General features: G+C 41.8%; 1 protein-coding gene across 1 annotated transcript in view; it reads left to right on the top strand.

Moving 5' to 3' along the window:
• Window positions 1–18492, top strand: part of ATAT1 (alpha tubulin acetyltransferase 1) — a 920612-nt gene that overhangs the window by 232677 nt on the left and 669443 nt on the right. The window contains exon 3 of the mRNA XM_044084476.1: window positions 4418–4509. Within this exon, the coding sequence (XP_043940411.1) occupies window positions 4418–4509 (92 nt within the window). The remainder of the gene's footprint in view (window positions 1–4417; window positions 4510–18492) is intronic.

Consider the following 18492-nt stretch of genomic DNA (forward strand, 5'->3'; position numbering starts at 1 on the left):
TATATTTACATATTTACAAACAAGAGTTTTGTCCACCAGTAATGAATAGTAATGTAGAGTAATTATCTAAATTATAGGGTACAGATATGCGTACCAGTAGAGGGGTACTAAGCTATATGGGGAGGGACTGAAAAAGGTAAATAGGAGGGGTGAGGGGAGCTTTAAGTTGAGGCTTGAAATGGACACATTTTGGAGTTAAACAGATGAAGTTGGAGTTTTTCTTTAAAGTGGGAGGGGTGGATGATAGAACAAATATCCCTTGGAGGTTTATTCCAAGCTTGGGAGATGGAGTATTTATATAGCAGTTTGCCTACATTTTTTTTGGTTTGGTAGATGTGTAGTAGTTGCTGATTACAGGTACAAAGAGTCCTAGAAGGAATATAGATAGAGAGGAAAGAAGGGAGAGCAGGACAGGATGAGGGTTTATAAAGAAGTGTAACATTTGAAGTTGAGATAACAGCAGTAGATGGTGGAATTCTAGCCAGTGGAGATAATTTAGGGTGAGGGAGTGATGTGAATTGGAAGAAGAGTTTGTGATAAATCTAGCTATCTTATGGTAAGTTTGTTGGAGTTTGTTTAAGGTTGGGGTTTGAATGTTGGTGAGGACTTAAGCAGCATAAAGAAGGGAGGGGGGAGAACAGCTTGTGCAAGGGAGAGTCTGACATTAGCAGTTAGAAATTTTTTGTTGCGATACAGTAGACCAAGTTTCTGGTGTGTCTTTTTTATACATTGGAGGATGTGCAAGTTGAATTTGAGTTCATCATCAATGACTCCAAGGAGTTTGGTATGAGCTTCAGGTTAGATAGTAGTGTTATTAGAGGAAGTAATAGCAAAGGTGGATTTTAAGTGAGTGAGAGATCAAGGTAGGAATAGTAAGAGTTTGGTCTTTTTAGGGTTAAGGATGAGTAAATTGCTGGACAACCATTGTTCTGTGGATAGGAAGGCCTGTTCATAGGTTCATAGGTTCATAGGTTCATACAGTATGAGGAACTATACCCATTATTTTGCTGTGCCTCTGTTGAGCAGTGACACTGAGGTAATTGTTTGAGACCCTTTATCCTTTGGCTCCAGCTGCTGCAAGTGTCGGGTCAGATACATTCGATGGGGGCATGTACTAATCATTGGGTCTGATGAGTGATGAGTATAGGGAGACTATGACCTCCTTGATCTAGATGAGAGAATCCTTCATGATAAGGTGGGCAATGTAGGGTCTTCCTTCCTAACTACTTTAGCTACATGGGTGTGATGACAGAGACTACTATCAACCTGGGTCCCCCAGGTCCCTGATAACTTCTTCTGTACTCAGTGGATTGCCACCTATTTGGTAGCTATTTTGGCATTTAACTTTAGGCCATGGCTCTGGCAGTTAGCCGCGTCTCTGTGAGACCCTTCTGAAGGATATCTGTGTCAGATATGTTGAGTTAAAGTATGCAGTTTGGAGAAAATTTGGAGAAAATTTTCTGAGATGGTGATGAGAGTCGAGTCGTCCACGTATTGTATGAGGGAGGATTGTTTACAGGATGTGTAGAGATCATTGGTAAAGACATTGAAGAGGAGGGGGACCCAGGATGGAACTTTGTGGTACCCCGGTTGGAACAGGTTTGAATGTAAAAAAGGAGGACAGCCATTTAACAGATTGCTGCCTGCAGGATAGATAGCTGGAGAACCAGGCAAGGGAGGAAGAAGACAGATTAAGATCAGCAAGTTTAGATAGCAGTAGGGGATGGGAGACTGCATCAAAGGCTTTGGATAAGTCCAGGAAGAGACAAGAAATTAGTTTGTTATTATCAAGGGCCTCAGAAATGGTATGTGTGAAGGATAACAGGGCTGTGGTCGTACTGCAGTTGGAATGGAAGCCATGCTGAGTGGGAGTGAGAAGATTATGCTGGAGGAGGTAGTTAAGTAGTTGTGAGTGGATACATTTTTCAAGAATCTTAGACAGGAGGGATAGGATAGCAATAGGTCGGTAGTTAGATGAGTCAGTAGAGTTACCTCCTTTATGGAGAGGAATAGTGAAGAAGGGTTTCTATAGGGTAGGGACAGTGGATTCCTGAATAGATCTATTAATTAGAATAGATACTGGGTAAGCAATCAAATCAGCTGCAAATTTGAGGAAGGTAGAAAGTAGATTATCAGTGGAGGGAGAGCAGGATTTGAGCTTTAGTAGAAGAGATCTGATGTAGGAAGTAGGAGCAAGGATGTAAGGAGAATAAATGTTTGTTTGATAGGTTGGGAGGGAGAGGTCTAGAGCTAGTGTTGCAGTTGGATGGTATGAGTGTTTGAATGGTATTAGTAAAGTGTTTATTGAGGAGAGTAGCAGTCTCCAGAGGGGATGTGTTTGGGTAAGGGCAGAGGGTTGAGGGGCAACCTGGAGATAGTATTCTGTTTATAGCAGACCAAAACTTCCGAGGGTTGGTTTTGCTATTGAGTTGAGCCGAGTTATAAAAGGACTTTTTGTCATTATAGGTTTGTTTCATAGTAAGATTTCTGCGATGTCTATAGTTTTGTAACACAGTAATTCCTTTGTTTTGACCCAAGCTTACCAAGCTCTATCTCTTTTGAGCATAAGGGACTTAGTTTCTTTGGGGAGCCAGGGAGCATAGTTAGATTTTATTCTAATCTTCCTAGAGGGAGCAAGGGAGTTCAAAGTATTTAGGAAGATGGTGTTGAATCTATTGACTGCATCATTGAGAGGGATGTTTTTAAGGAAGGACCAGTCTGTGGAAGATTATAATAGAGTTGAATTGGACTATATTAAAGTTAGAGTGTTTACAACAATCCCTGTAAAGGTGGGGTTTGGGAGGTTGGGTGGTGTATCTGAAGACAGAGGTGAGGAGATGGTCACTAAGTTGGTCAGGTAGGGTAATGGGGTTGTGGTAGTGGTGAGGGGAGTTGGTGAGTATCCAGTCAGTTATGGAGCTGGAAGAAGCGTTTTTATGGAGGCGGGTGGGGGAAACTATCAGTTGCTATCCAGGTTAATGCTAAGTTGTGGAGAGTCAGTTTTAAGTTTGGACCAATCAAGGTTGACATTTCCTAAGATGAGGGTTTCATAGGGTATGTTGTGGGAAAACCAGAATAGGACATTCTCTAAAGTGGACAGATTGTTCCCAGGAGGGATATAGATAGAGGCAACAGCTAGTTTCTTGTGAGGGTTAAGGAGGCAGTTTAGGATGATTCGTTCAGCAGGGTGAAAGTCAGAGATGGATGTAGGGAAAGGTGAGAAGTTAAGGCTATTGGAGTGGAGGATGGCTACACCTCCTGCTTTTTTGGGGGTTTCTATCAGAGTGATAGATATTATAGCCTGGTGGGAGAATTTCATTATTAGAGATGTGTGGCTTAAGCCAAGTTTCAGATAAGGGAAGTATGTAAGGGGTAGTATGGGCTATCCAGGCATGTAATTCAGTGATTTTGTTTGTTAGACTTTGAATGTTTATAGAGTAAATAGCCAGGAACTTGGATAGGGATGAGTTTAGTGTAAGAGGCTGGGGATGGTGAGAGGAGATTGGAGGGGGAGATGCGGTAGATGATAAGGAGGGTAAATCACTGAGAGGAGTGGAAGAGGGGCCAGGGTTGGGGTGGATGTCCCCAGAATTGAGTAGGTTATTAGTGGGAAGAGAGAGAAGTGTAATATATAAATGCAGTTTATGTAACCTGGGTTTAGGTTTGTAGGTAGGAGGGAGGCTATGCAATCTAGATGGTTTGTGAAGACAAGAGGTAGAGAGGTTGACTAGGGCTGGGGAGATATTAAAGAAGGTAGGTGTTAGATGAGTATTAAAGCTGTGGGAGGTGGGAGAGCATAATAGTGGATTGGAAAGTTGTGAGTGATAAGAGGTTAAAGCAGAGAGAAGGAGGAAAAGAAAAGAACAGCAGCTGGTATGTTGTGCAAACGTTTATAACATCAGGGGAGACAGCTGACTGACTGTTAATAAAAAAGGTTTTAGTTGATTCTAGTGCTTAGCAGAACATTTGTTGATTTCACAGAACTGATGTGATGGGGCAAACTTGTTGCAGTTGCAGTAAGCACATAATTGCTCATTTTAAGTAATTTAATTGTAATATAGTTCTATGAACCATTATTTGCAAGAAACATTTAGATGGAAAATTAACATTATTTAATATTAGTGAATGTTGTACAAGTGCTGATATTTAAACTGTGATTTTGAAAATGTGCTTTAACTTTCTGTTTTTGTCAAGTTTCTGAATGAGCTAAAGAGTAAGGATTCAAAAAGTTTAAAAAGAAGTGATTTGCTGTGTATTTATAACATCTGTTAAGCATATTTGTTTGTGCTTATCCTTGCTATTATTTTCAAAAGTTTCATTTTCTTCAAATATATCACAACTGTAAATGAGAATTGTGGATAAGAAGTGTAACACCACATATTTGTTGCTAACTTCAGTTCTTTTACATCTGTAACAGGCCCAGCGGTTACCTGCTCCAATCACCAGTGCTGGGCGAATGCAAGTCAACAAACATCATCTTTACATCCTGAAAGATGGGGCAGCCAATGGGTGAGTGCCAGCCTGTGAAGAACCCTTTGGAAGTCCATCATTTTCTTTATTTAAATGTTTAGAGCTGAGAAGAGCTGAATCTTTCGATGTGATTGTACAGCTGCTAGACTGCACACAACAACTCATTCATTCATTTTTTTCTGATTTCTGTGAATTGATGTGTATAGTTGTAAACATTCAAAGTGCTCAGTTCTGATTCCTTGATGTAATGTTTCAACAAAATTCTTTGACACTCTTGAGACTTAGGCTGTATGAGTACAGTTCCTGCTGTTCACATTTATAGTGCTTCTCCTGTCCCTTTGGTTGTATGAATGTGGCGATAGTATATTTAAATTAGGATGGGAGTTTCCAGAGTGAAAAACATTGTTTTAGCCTTTTGTAATGTTGCATTCGACAGTCTGGAAGATCATCTTTTGTAGAGGAAGCTTGTGTGTGTGTGTGTTTGTGTGTGTGTGTGTGTGTGTGTGTGTGTGTGTAGTAAAACGGAGAAATTCAAAACTTCCGGTATTCGAAGTTTTGAATTTCGCGGTTTTTAGTTTTCATTGTTTTGTAGATTCCACTTCTTGAGCTTGAGATACTGAAATTCGAGATTTCAGTATTTCGAGCTTCTGAAGTGAATCCATGTATATATATATATATATATATATATATATATATATATATATAAATATTTATATACGTATACACACTCACACACACACCTCTCTCTCTTTCTGTGTGTGTGTGTGTGTGTGTGTGTGTGTATATACACACACACACACACACAGCATTCAAATAAGTGCATAGGACAGTTAGAAAAAGGGTGCACGTACCAAACAGACAGTCTAAACAAAAGAACAGCACCCAAAAAGAAGCATTCAGTAATGCATTTAGTTGTATTCCAAGACAGCAAGTAGAAAACACAAACCAGGTTTTGCTCAACAAATCATCTTCAGTGCATAAAAAATGAGTGATACAATGGCTACCTATGAAGCAAATCTCTGGAGAAGCACAAAAATGCATTGATATTAAATTGATATAACTATATACCTGGATAAATAAGAATCCGTAATAAATATCTCTGAAAGAATTCATGCATCAAGTTAATATAAAATAAATAAAAATAAAAACAAATATAAGTATATGTTATATTTCAAAGGGCACCCAGATGTACCACAGCCCCATCTAATTGATGAAATTTTTTTTTCTAGAAATTTGCAAAACCCAAAGTCATATATCTAATAATACAGATTTTACACAGACGTTCATTTAAACCAAGTGGACATATAGCACCTAAATTAATAATCCAGATAGTCTCCCTGTGTATAAAGTTTGGTTTTAGTCAACCCTATGTCCATGGTTCACCCCATCAGTAACCAAAAATGTAAAATCATGTTGATATATGTTCGATGAAAGCACATCTCGTTCATCCACACCTTAGACTACCAAGATGGAGAGAAATACATTGTTGAAACTGGCAAGTAGTCTCACCAAGACTGACAAATAGTGAGAAACAAGCATCTGTGAAAATGAAAGAAAAAAAAAACTTTTATTTCACCACTGTTTAAAATTTTAAGTTGCAGTTATGGTGACTTTGTTGTACTCTTCTACTTTGTTCCATGTTTTAGCCAAAAAGTTATGTTTTTCTTTTTTCTATTTTTTTCTAGGGCTTTACTGGGTAAGAGGTTAGTGTTGCCATCTCACAGCAAGAGGTTCTCCGGTTCGATCCTTGGCTGGGGTGCCTTCTGTGCGGAGTCTGCATGTCCTCCCTGTGGTCACGTGGGTTTCCTATGGGTGCTCTGGTTTCCTCCCACATCCCAAAGACATGCTGTAGGTGGATTGGACGCTCTAAATTGGCCCTAGGTGTGAGTGTGTGTGTGTGTGTGTGTGTGTGTGTGTGTGTGTGTGTGTGTGTGTGTGTGTGTGTGTGTGCCTTCTGTGGAAGGTTGGGTGCCGGGCTGGCAACTCGACACCCTAAAACTCCACTGCCAATAATGAGCAGACAGTTGATCCGCTGTGGCAACCCCTAACCAGGAAAAGCCGAAAGAAGAAGAAGAAGTTCTAGGGCTTTACTCTTGTAGCTTCATTTACAGTTGTGGGAAGATTGTGAGTTACTGCAAGATCTTAGCATAGTTTAATACATTATACTGCAGTTCTGTCTCCTTAAGTAAAAAGCTAGCTGGTTTTGTTTTGAACTCTTTGTGGAGGCCTTAGTTACGTAGTTTCATTCATAGTTGTGGCAGAACTGTGAACTCTGTCAATTTTGAGCCTCATTCAGTCATTTATTACTGCATGTTTTCCATAAACAATGTTAATGGTAAATTTCTGCATACTCTGGTACCTTTGATAGTGGAAGAATTACAGTAGTGGAAGTATTGTAAATTCTGTTCTAGGATTGGTTCTTTACTGATTTTACAGTTGTTTATATTCCCAGTTTTGCTGCTATATTCTGCTTATCATTTACCTGCTTGAAGTTGCATTTCAGTGCCTTTTTGTTCCCCTTTCCTTTGTGTCTGCCTCAGCCCTCACTGAAATTCTAACGTACTTTAGGTCATTGACCTGTAGCTCTGAGTCATAGGACTAGAGCTCCAATATTGACTTTATTTGATTGGATCTCTCTCTAGCTAGCCTGCTTTTTGCTGCTTGATTTTTTTCCCCAACCCTCCTGTTGTGTCTGTGGCTTCTGACCATTATGGTAATCTGACTTCCAATCCCCCTCCCTCCCCTCTTTCATTGTTAATGTCTGTTGTGTAAATTGTTGAAATACTTTTTCCACTCATTGTTTTCCACAAATTCATAATACTTAGTCCTCACCCAGCAAACCAGTATTACTCTTAAGTAAACCATCTTTTACTGCAAATTGTCTCCGTCTCATTTTCCCAGAGAACCCATATGCTCTGCACCCCTGCCACAATCTAAGAGGGTCCTGCATTAATCCTCCTCAGTCACTGGCAGATAAGAGATATACTTTATTATTTTGCACTTCAGTTAACTGTTCTAGAGTGTTACTGCTTTACTTTGCTTTATTTGTTAATTTTATACTTTAAATAATTTTAAAGGTCACTAATACTTGAAATTTCCAAGTCCAAGTAGTTTGTTTAAGTTGTTTTATAGTAGCATTACACTCTCAAGCAGTCTTTTTGTATTTTTACATAGAGAGGACAGGGATAATCCATCTAGAGGCAGTAGGTGGGGATCTGGTCTATCTGAGTTAAGACACATATAAGAAAGCTGAAAGTGTAGTTGTTATGTTGTTATATTGGCCAGAGGGCTTAGAAGCCACTTTCTTGAGTTGTAAGTGCGTGTATACATTTGGAGCAATTGTGCACCACTGCCTAGCAGAGCTCTGTATAGACATAGACTCCTAGAAACCAAATTTCCTCATAAAATCACCTCTGAAACTACCAGTAACTTAGTGAGTGTACAGCAACTACTTTCCAAGTTGAGTAGCATGAAGCAGCTACTTTGTGCATTGAGAAGCACTGCCCCTTGAATTTAGTATTATATAACTTAGTCTAGTCTTTAGCCCCAGAAGCACATGTAGTCAGTTCACTATTAACACCTCATACAATGCACTGTTGTAACTCACCCAGTAAAGAACCTGACACCATGGATATGCACTTTCCCAATTTCTTCTCAGACAGTTTTATGGATATGGGTATATTGCGACAATGTATCAACTGTATAATATTCACTAACAACCATTTAATCCTCAAAGAAACAAGTATTGTGTCCAAGACATGTATATACACAATGTCTCTGGAGGCAAAATATTACATACAAGCACTCATAATAACAATCTGGTTGTTAGAAACATACATGCTACGCCCTCCACACGTAGTACTCATCCTATACATAGACCTGTTAATGATGAGGCACTTAAATGCAATCTTCCCAAGACCCAAAGACCTCCCAGATATTCCACCTGCAAACATTATCCTCAGCAAACCTGAAGGCACTCAGCAGAAACAACACTTAACACTGCACATACAGACATACCCATTGGAGCCTCAACTACTAAACCCATAAGGCAAACCAATACACTACCTAGGACTCTAGTCATAGGGGACCCCATAGTACGACATACTGATGCCCCTCTCACCAGGCTGAATATGGAGAAAATAATGGTCAGCTGCCTGTCAGGGGCCAGAATCTGCCAAGTTACACATGCACTCAAGTCATTGCATCACAACTAACAGTATGATTCACTTATAGTACATGTAGCTGCTAATGACCTGAGATATGTCACCCTCTATGTCCTATGAAACTCATAGCTCATACTTAGACCTTTTGGAGACACTGATTATTCAACCAAATACCATACTCATGGTGGGACTTTAATTATCCATCTATAAACTGGGAATCCTACATGACCCCAGATTTGTAGGTGCAGATATTCCTAGACTTTGTAAACTTAAACGCTCAGGACCAGTTAGTACATACACCTACTAGATGTACAAGCATACTAGACCTGAAACTCACAAATATAGGAGAATGCTGTACACACACACCCCCCCCCAGTGTCATGTCCTATCTGGTAAGTTCAGATCACAAAGCAGTCTCCTTCGAAATAAGAATCAGTTCTGTAACCCTGCAATAGTTAGAAACTAGCCCAAGACAAACTCCCTTTTATTGAACAATAACCTGCCAAAATTTCAAGTCCCTCCAAACCCAGATAACACAGCAGCATATGTAGAATTATTCACAGAAGCATTGTACAATCGCATCATTGATTGCATAGAGGTTGCTGTGCCTATAAGAAGTAAGTCCAAAACTAACTAAAAAAAATCAGCCACCATGGTGGAATCCAAACTTAAATAGGTTGTACAACAAAATAAAAAGTCAATAGCTAAAATTATGAAGTGCAACACCAAAAAAGATAAAAACTCTGTCATCAAACTGACTAGACAGCTAAGAGGACTAATTAAGTCCAACAAAGTAAATTTAAAGGTAAGTAAAACTTCCCAGGCCAAAGATAAACATAAGGCCTTCTTTAGGTATGTCCAAAACCTCAAAGGTAGCACACAACAGTGTGCCAAACTTTTGCTAAATTCAGCCACGTTCATGGAACAGGGAGATGTAGCAAATATTCTAGTTGAAAAATTCAGTTCTAGCTTTACCCCCTGGCACCCCTATCTGCCCCCTAGGAAATGCCATCTACAGTAACATAACCTCCAACTATCAGTAGGAAGTGCATCTTAGATGTGCTCAATGAGGCCAAGAATACAGCTTCAGTGAGCCTGATAATATCCCAGGATGCTTCCTAAGTAGTCTAAAATATAACCTACCAGGGCCATGGGTGTCATTATTGAACCATAGCCTCCACAGAGACTTTGTACCACATAAATAAAAGAATGCAACAATCATCCCTTTGCACAAGTTCAGACCATCAGTGAAATCTGGGAATTACAGACCCATTAGTCTGAATAGTCTCATATGCAAAGCCATGGAAAGAATTATCATTGGAATGAATTACAATGACATAGGAAACATTTAGACACTGGATCCAACCCAGTTTGGTTTCATCAAAGGCAGGTCACACCCGCTGAATTTGGTGGACTTCTTTCAGAAGGTCACCAAGGAAATGGATGAGGGCAAAACAATGCATACTGCATACCTTGACCTAGTTAAGGCATTTGATACAGTACCCCACTTGGGCATTACAAACAAACTCATGGAATTTGGATTAAATCCCTATGTAATTCTCTGGATAGGCAGCTGGCTCACAGACAGGACCCAAGAAGTTAGGATTGGAGAGACCACATCCACACAAAGGACAGTCATCAGTGTAGTCCCCCAGGGCTTTGTGCTGGGTCCACTCCTCTTTGGCATCTATTTTTGGATGCCAAGGCTAATGTCAAGGGCCTCTGGCTTACCAAGTTTGCAGATGATGGCAAGCTAGGTGCAATCATAGAAACCCTTCAAGATACTAACATCTGACAGCAAGATCTAACACAGACAAATGACTGGTGACTGTTCAAGTGCAACCTGGATCAGTGAATGGAAAATTGGTAATTCACCCCTGGTCTGGCACCTATGTCTGTGATGGACAGAGGCAGCCATTAAATCATGCCCTAACTAACATACATCCCTTAAAATAATCACTGAGGCACAGTAACTCCTGAGATACATTTGGTTTGCATGCCTGAGCTTATAAAGGATCCAGTGATCATTAGCCTAGTATACATCTATGAACCAATATAAAATGCCCCACAGGACACTTGAGTAAGTAAGTGACAAACTCTGTTGCACATGTAAATAAGTAATTAATATTATAAACATGATGTGTATTACATGTGAAAAAGGGTTTTCTGCTGTCAATGTATCAACAAAATATATAACAACCAAAAGGAAACACCCATTGAGCATCTCACTTAAAAAAGATTGTATAATTCTGAATGAAAAAGGATTTTTATAATAATGAAAGTCCATTACCCAAACTAGAGTCCTTTCTGAAGTAAAAGAACAGTTTTCAGAAAACTTTGAATAAAAAAAAAAAAATCTATCTGATGTCAAAATATGCCACTGTCTATTAATGACTTGCCTTATCCTAAAAGTTTTGCACCCATAAGTCATAACAAAAATATCTGATGTTATGTTTTCCTATCTCGCCTTCATTCCTTGTTGGTTGGGTTCCGACTTGGCCTAATTCAAAAGCTCGAGAGCTTCCACTGGCTCGAGGCTATGCTCTATCCCATGATGCATAGGGAAGATTACTCAGATCTCGTTTGCCACTCAAGCAGATCGGGTGACTTCTGACTGGCTCTTGGCTAAGTTAAATTTATTATTAATATTTTAGTAAAATAGTTCAAGCTTATTAATAGCTTTTTTTCAACAGTTTGGATATTTGTAGTTTTTTGGAGTAATTTGTGTGTTTTACTCGTCTTTGCTGATTTTGGCCGTCATTCCCTTTCTTCTTCAGGCCTGTCTCTCTAGTAGTTGTCCTATTTTCTTTCTGAAGCTCGATTTAGTTAGAGACTTTCCCCCCTTATCCTTTCAGGTAGCTCATTTGAGTTAGAGGGCTCCTCGTGCCCCGTTTAACTTAGAGGGGCGCTCCCCTTCCCTTCCATTGCCTTCCCTATAGTCGTGAGGAGGAATCGTTTAAGTTAGAGTTTGTCTCCTCAAACTTGTTGTTTGTGCATGGTCACCATTAGTATATTTTTATACATAGATACATTTTTACCATTAGTAGGGTAGTTGTGTGCTGTGGTTATTGTAGTTTAGGTTTTTAGTGATTTAGATATTGTTTCTTTGTAGACAGATCTGTCTAGAGATGTGTTTGCTGGTCTCAAGTTATTTTTCAACTTTGTGAGGTAACAGAGTTGTTAAGTTTTTGCTTTTGGGTTCCCTTTTCCCATTAGTTCTGACCCTTTTGTGAGAATCTGAACATGTAGAAGGATCATAAAGAACTCAAAAAGTCAGGGTTCAAGAAGTGTGATAAATGCTCCCAAAAGATGTCTATTACTGATGGGCACACCAGTTGTGATGTTCTTCGTGTTTCACTGCTGCAGTCATCACATTTGGGTTATCTGCCTGCAGGTAGCCCTCAGCCTGTCTGAATACCAGAGTCTTTGGATTTCTGTGTCGAATGTTGTCGCTTCTCCCTTGACGTCAGGTCGTTAGGGGTGTAAAACATGCAGCCGACACCATTACATCAGTCTTTCTTGCCGTGCGGTGCCCGAAGCAGAAGCAGTTCGCAAGTGCTGATCGGTCAACTCCTGAAATTTTCGTTTTCGAGTTTCAGACCCGAAGTCTTCAAAAAAGCTAAGTACCCCATTGGGGATCCTTTTTCTTGCTCTAACCGACGTCAGTAAAAGTTAACAATTGTCTTACCTGTGGAAAGCAAATACCTCATAGAGATTTTCATTCTTACTGCATCCCCTGTTTAGGCCCAGACCTCGACGTTCCTCATTGTCAGTTTTGTGCCTTGTTCAATGCCCGAACTATTCATTGTTGGGCTATTTTTGCAGCTAATTACTTTCATACTCGATCTGTGTACTCCGAAATGGCTTTGTTAAGCCATCCAACTACCGATCTTCTGAAAAAATGTAAGGATTAAGACAGAAACAGACCGCATAGGTCCAAAGCTGCCGACGACGCTTCCGTTAAGCTAGTTGCCAGTCTGCTGGTACTCAGTGAGGCGCTTTTGCAGCCCCTGATACTCGCTACTTCAGATTCGCAGGCCTCTACTGAGACCCATTCGGAGTCCAGTATGCCACAAGATGCTTCTTCGACTATGGAACCTGCGGATGTCTCTACCTTGGATGGGTCCGGAGCCGCAGTGCAGGCACTGGCTTCTGAGGGTGTATTCAGGCCTACAGACATTCATATTAAACCAATACCATCGTTTTCATCCAAGCCAAAAACTCTCACTATGCCTAGAAAACCGACAACCAAACCGCAGGCTCAGGCCCATATGCCTAAAAAACAAATGCTTAGAAAGGCTGAAGACCTTTTTACCTTATTTAGGGGAAGCCAGCCTTCCCCCTCTAAGAGACCTAGAACTGATTTTCTTTCTGATTCTTCTGATCAGGAATCTGATATTTCTGCTCCTTCTGATTACCAGGATTTGCCCTTATCTACTTATGAGGATTCTGATGCAGAGGATTCCATTCCCCCTGCTTCCCCTCCAGAAGATTTTTCTTTCGGTGAAATCTTGCATACTCTTACGGAGCATTTCTGCTGGGAAAGCCAGGATTACTCTGAGTCCAAAAAGAGACTTAGGGAATTCTTACTCCTACCTCAACACAGGCCTTTAGCTATCCCTCCTATTCTGGACATTGTAGATGATGCTTTCTTGGAATCTAGCCTTACCCCAGACACTTTACTTCCAGCTCCCAGAAAACCTGACAGGTACTACAGAGCACCTGACTCTCACAAGTTCCTCTTCAAGAATCCTTCTGCGGATCCCGAGACCATTTCCCAAGGACCAAAAGGCATTAAGGCTACTGCTGCCAAAAATCCTACCCCTTCTAAAGCTAAATTGCTGAATGCCCCCTTAAACCAATACCGCCTTTTTGGCAACAAAGCAGAAGTAGTCCTCAAAAGGATGGAGGAAAAAGTTAAATCTATGCAAACTGTTAAGGATTTCCTACAAATACAGCCTCCCATATTCAGTAGGCATTGGCCTTCTAAGAACTGGTCCTTTCCAGTCCCTTCCATGCCTTCTCAGTCCAAACCCAGGAACAGCAGACCACCTAGGCTACAGTCTTAGACTACACACAGATCTAAGCAGAGGGGGGGTCTCCCACTTCCAAAGCAAGGAGTAGTAAGCCACCCCCCTATGGAAAAATGGCACAATGACTTAATCTTAACCCTTCCAAGCCCTGCTCAACTACCTGCTCCCTTAGGAGGAAAGCTCACCCTGCATGCAGAAAACTGGAAACTCATTACCCAGGACAAATGGGTTTTGAACATAGTTTACCAAGGATACAGATTCCACTTCCACACACTACCAACCCCAAATGGTTGGCCAGACCTACCCCCAAATCAATGGATGGAGGCCCAACAGCAGATTCTCTCTCTTCTCAGTATCAGGGCTATTCAGCCTGTCCCAGCAGAACGAAGGGGACAAGGTTTTTATTCAAGACTTTTTCTGGTACCCAGAAAAGACATCTCCTGGCATCCTATCCTGGACCTCTCTATTCTCAACACCTTTCTGGTGGTTCCAAAATTCAAAATGCTAACTCTTCAACAGCTTCTTCCTATGCTAGCCAAGGATGCCTGGCTGGCAACCCTAGATTTAAAGGAAGCTTACCTGCACATCCCAATAAGAGGATCCTGCAGACAATACCTATGTTTCAGGGCGGGCTCCATGCACTTTCAGTTCTCTGCACTTCCCTTTGGCTTATCTACTGCGCCCAGGGTGTTCACAAAGTGTCTAGCTCCAGCCATTGCATTTTGCAGACAGAGAAATATTCAAATTTACCTATACTTGGACGATTGTCTGATTCGGGCAGAAAGCCAGGACTTGCTATTACAACCCCTGGCATTCGTAAAGAAACTTCTAACCTCACTGCGGTACACCATCAACAAAAAGAAATCTCACCTAGTACCCTGCCAACAGATTTTATCCCTGGGAGCAAGCTTGAACACAACTTCCCAGATGGCATTCCTCACTGCAGAGAAACAAGGTTATTTGACAACCTACTTCAAACTATTGGCCACAAAACCCCAGCTATCTGCAAGAAAAATACTGCAAACTGTGGGGTTCATGGCCTCTTGCATTCTACTAATTCCATATGCAAGACTGCATATGAGGAAACTCCAATGGTATCTAAAAAGCCTATGGTGTCAACATTCTCAGGACCTGAAAACAATGATTTCTATCATTCCTTGTATAAAGACAGAATTCCTCAGGTGGGCAGAGGCCTGCTACCACAACAAGGGACTCCATTTCACTTTACCCCAGGTTGCCCAAACCCTAACAACAGATCCATCAAACTGTGCATGGGGAGCTCACATGACAGGACAGTACATTCAGGACAAATGGAACCCGAGACAGATGCACCTGCATATCAATCAAAAAGAAATGTTAGCTGTACAGAATGCTCTGACAGCATTCAAAGACCGTATTCTTCCAGGACAACTATTGGTAAAGACAGACAACACCACAGTTATGTGGTACATAAACAAGCAGGGGGGAACCCACTGTACCCTCTCTGCAGACTAGCCATGGCTCTCTGGGACACAGCCTTGAGCTACCAAGTACACCTACAAGCACAATTCCTGCCAGGCAAACTAAATTCACTGGCAGATGACTTAAGCAGAAGTCTCATGGACCCACATGATTGGAAACTAGAGCCCAAAATATTCAACCTCTTGAGGAACAAATGGAGGACTCCAGAGGTAGACATGTTTGCCTCCCCTCAGAACTACCAATTGAACAAATTCTGCACAAGAACTCCCCACAGTCAAGCTTGGAAAGTGGATGCCCTGTCCTTTACCTGGGAAAGCCTCTCAGTTTATGCCTTTCCCCCTCTGCCTCTCCTCTCAAAAGTTCTACTAAAGATCAAACAGGACAAGCCAAGGACAATACTGATTGCACCAGACTGGCCACGCCAGCACTGGTACCCCCCCCTTGCGCAGTATGATACTGCTACAACCATGGCACCTGCCTCAGACCCCAGGCCAGATTCTGCACCCTCAGCTTCAAACCCTGAACCTTGCAGCCTGGCTAATTCCTTGAGCTCTCTTCTAGCATCCCTCAGTAAGCAGGTACTGGATGTCATTCTGGAGGCAAGGAGGCCTAGTACTAGACAATCCTATGCTGAAAAGTGGAAAAGATACTGTTCCTAGAGCCAGACTCAGGGGATGGGCACAACAGTGCCCAGCTTACCTCATATTCTACAGTACTTAACAGAAATGCCCCACAAAGGCCTATCCTTCTCGTCAATTAAAATTCATGCCTCTGGCATTTCAGCACATTATAATACTGAGCCACCCCTCTTCTCTCACCCCTTGCTAAAGCAATTCCTTAGAGGGGCCAAAAATTTAAGACCCCCCCCCCCCCAGGAGAGCTCCCACTCCAACCTGGCACCTTAACTTTGTATTGGAAAAGCTCATTCTTCCCCCTTTGAGCCAGCTGCTACAGCAGAGTTGAAATTCCTTTCTTGGAAAACAGCCTTCCTTCTAGCCATCACTTCAGCAAGAAGAGTGTCTGAATTACAGGCCCTCATGGCAGTGGAACCCTTCATTATCTTCCATGCGGACAGGGATTCCCTCAGGACTAATCCTTCCTTTATGTCCAAGGTGGTGTATACTGTGGCCCTAAATCAGTCTATTCATTTGCCTACTTTTTTCCCTAATCCACAAAACAAAGGGGAACGAATACTGCACTCTCAGGACGTGCACAGACAACTCAGATTCTATTTGGACAGGACTAAGCCTATCAGAAAATCTGAACAACTGCTAGTTAGCTTTGCTGCAGGGGCAGAGGGGAAGGTCATTTCAAAGCAAACCATTTCCAAATGGATAGACCATTGCATTAATTTCTGCTACAAGCACCATAGAAAACCTACCCCACAGGGGATAAGATCACATTCCACCAGGGCTGCATCTACCTCTGCGGCATTTCTCAGAGGAGTCCCTACCAGGGACAGCCTAGAGGCTTCTACCTGGAGCTCTGTACATACCTTCACCAAACATTACCACTTGCCTATCTTCTCTAAATCCAGAGCTGGATTTGCTACTGCAGGCTTGCAGGGATTAATAGCTGGCCCTAATGCTCTTTAACTTCCTCCTCCCTTCGTTAGCTTTGGGAATCAACCCAAATGTGATGACTGCAACAGTGAAACATGAAGAACATAGTACAGTTGTGTACACTTACCATAAATGTAGATGTTCGAGTGTATTCACTGTTGCAGTCCTGGTTACCCTCCCTCCAGCCCCCTGACTTCTCTTGACTCTACCTCTTCTTCTTATTGGTATATTTATTTTTTCTTGTGTATTTGCTTTTTCATAGGTGTTTGCCATACCATTTAATTGCTTCCTATTGTGGGGGCACCTGACATCTGGGGCAAGAAAAACTGATGTAATGGTGTCGGCTGCATGTTTTATACCCCTGATGACCTGACGTAAAGGAATAAGCGACAGCATCCGACACAGAAATCCGAAGACTCTGGTATTCAGGCCGGCTGAGGGCTACCTGCAGGCAGATAACCTAAATGTGATGACAGCAACAGTGAATACACTCCAACATCTACATTTATGGTAAGTGTACACAACTGTACTTTTATTGCCTGGGTGCCCTTCACTTACAGGAGTCTTGTATGTTTTGCCACGCCTTTAGTAGTAGAGTTTTACATGAAAGTAAGAACAAATTAATTGTGAGAGGGCTACTAAAGGTTCCATCTCTGAAGCTTTGGAAGGGTCTCAGAGCTCCAAATCACCTTCTTCCACCTCTAATGTGGAAAAGTCTGGAAAAAGAACTTTGACTATGGATCTGGCTTTGGAGCCACCTAAAAAGAGAAGTCTACCTCTTCGGTTTCATTGGCAGTTGCAGAGCCAATAGAGTTTCAAGTCAGGAGATGGTTCCCAGTTCTGGAGCTGGTTACTCCAACTTTATAGTCTCCACTCCTAGAAAGGGCGAGATCACCTTCTTTGTCCTCCCGTTCCTTCAGGAGCTTATCTGATGATAACGTGGAGAGAGAAGACACTGACCTCACAGCAGAGGGGTCCACAGAACCAGGGTGACAGGGAATCCTTTCCTGGGAAACCTTTTCAGCGCTCCTGAATGGAGGCCCATCTATCCATCTCTGGAGGCAGTCGTGGGATGCATATCATTGTACCAAAAGGCCTGGCTACATATCACACAAGACAAATGGGTGCAAACGATCATATCCAGAGGTTATTATATACCCTTTTCCACTCCCCCTTTGGAAGAACAATCCATCCCAGATACTCCACCCAGTCAAAGGGACTATGCAACATTAGAAGTTCAGAAGTTGCTAGAAAAGGAGTCATCCAAAATGTCCCCGCTGATTAGATTGGATCCAGAACTTACTCAAGGTTCTTTTTAGTTCCAAAAAAGACAGGGGTCAGGGGACCCATTTTGGATCTCAGCAGATTAAACAAGTCTGTCAAGAAATCAAAGTTCCAGATGGTGACACTGCAGTCAGTATTTCCCTTTCTGGGGAAAGATGATTGGATGTGCTTAATAGATCTCCAGGATGCGTACTACCACATAAAAATGGACAGGTGATCCAGGAGACACTTACGCTTTTGGCTGGGAGCCAGTCATTGCCAGTTTCGAGCCTTGCCGTTTGGTCTCAATACAGCCCCCAGAGTGTTCACCAAATGCACGGGGATTCCTTGTGTTTCCATACCTAGACAATTGGCTCCTAACCGCCACCACCAAGAATCTACTACAGCAAGCAAGGGACGAAACCATTCATCTTTGTGCCAAGTTGGACATCTCAATAAATTTCAAAAAATCTGCCTTGTTGCCTTTGCAGCATCTTGTATTCTTAGGAGCAGAGTTAGACTCAAGGAAAATGTGAGCAA

The sequence above is a fragment of the Protopterus annectens genome, chromosome 9.part0, assembly GCF_019279795.1.
Source record: "Protopterus annectens isolate FY-2018-M chromosome 9.part0, PAN1.0, whole genome shotgun sequence".
NCBI classification, from domain to species: domain Eukaryota; kingdom Metazoa; phylum Chordata; order Ceratodontiformes; family Protopteridae; genus Protopterus; species Protopterus annectens.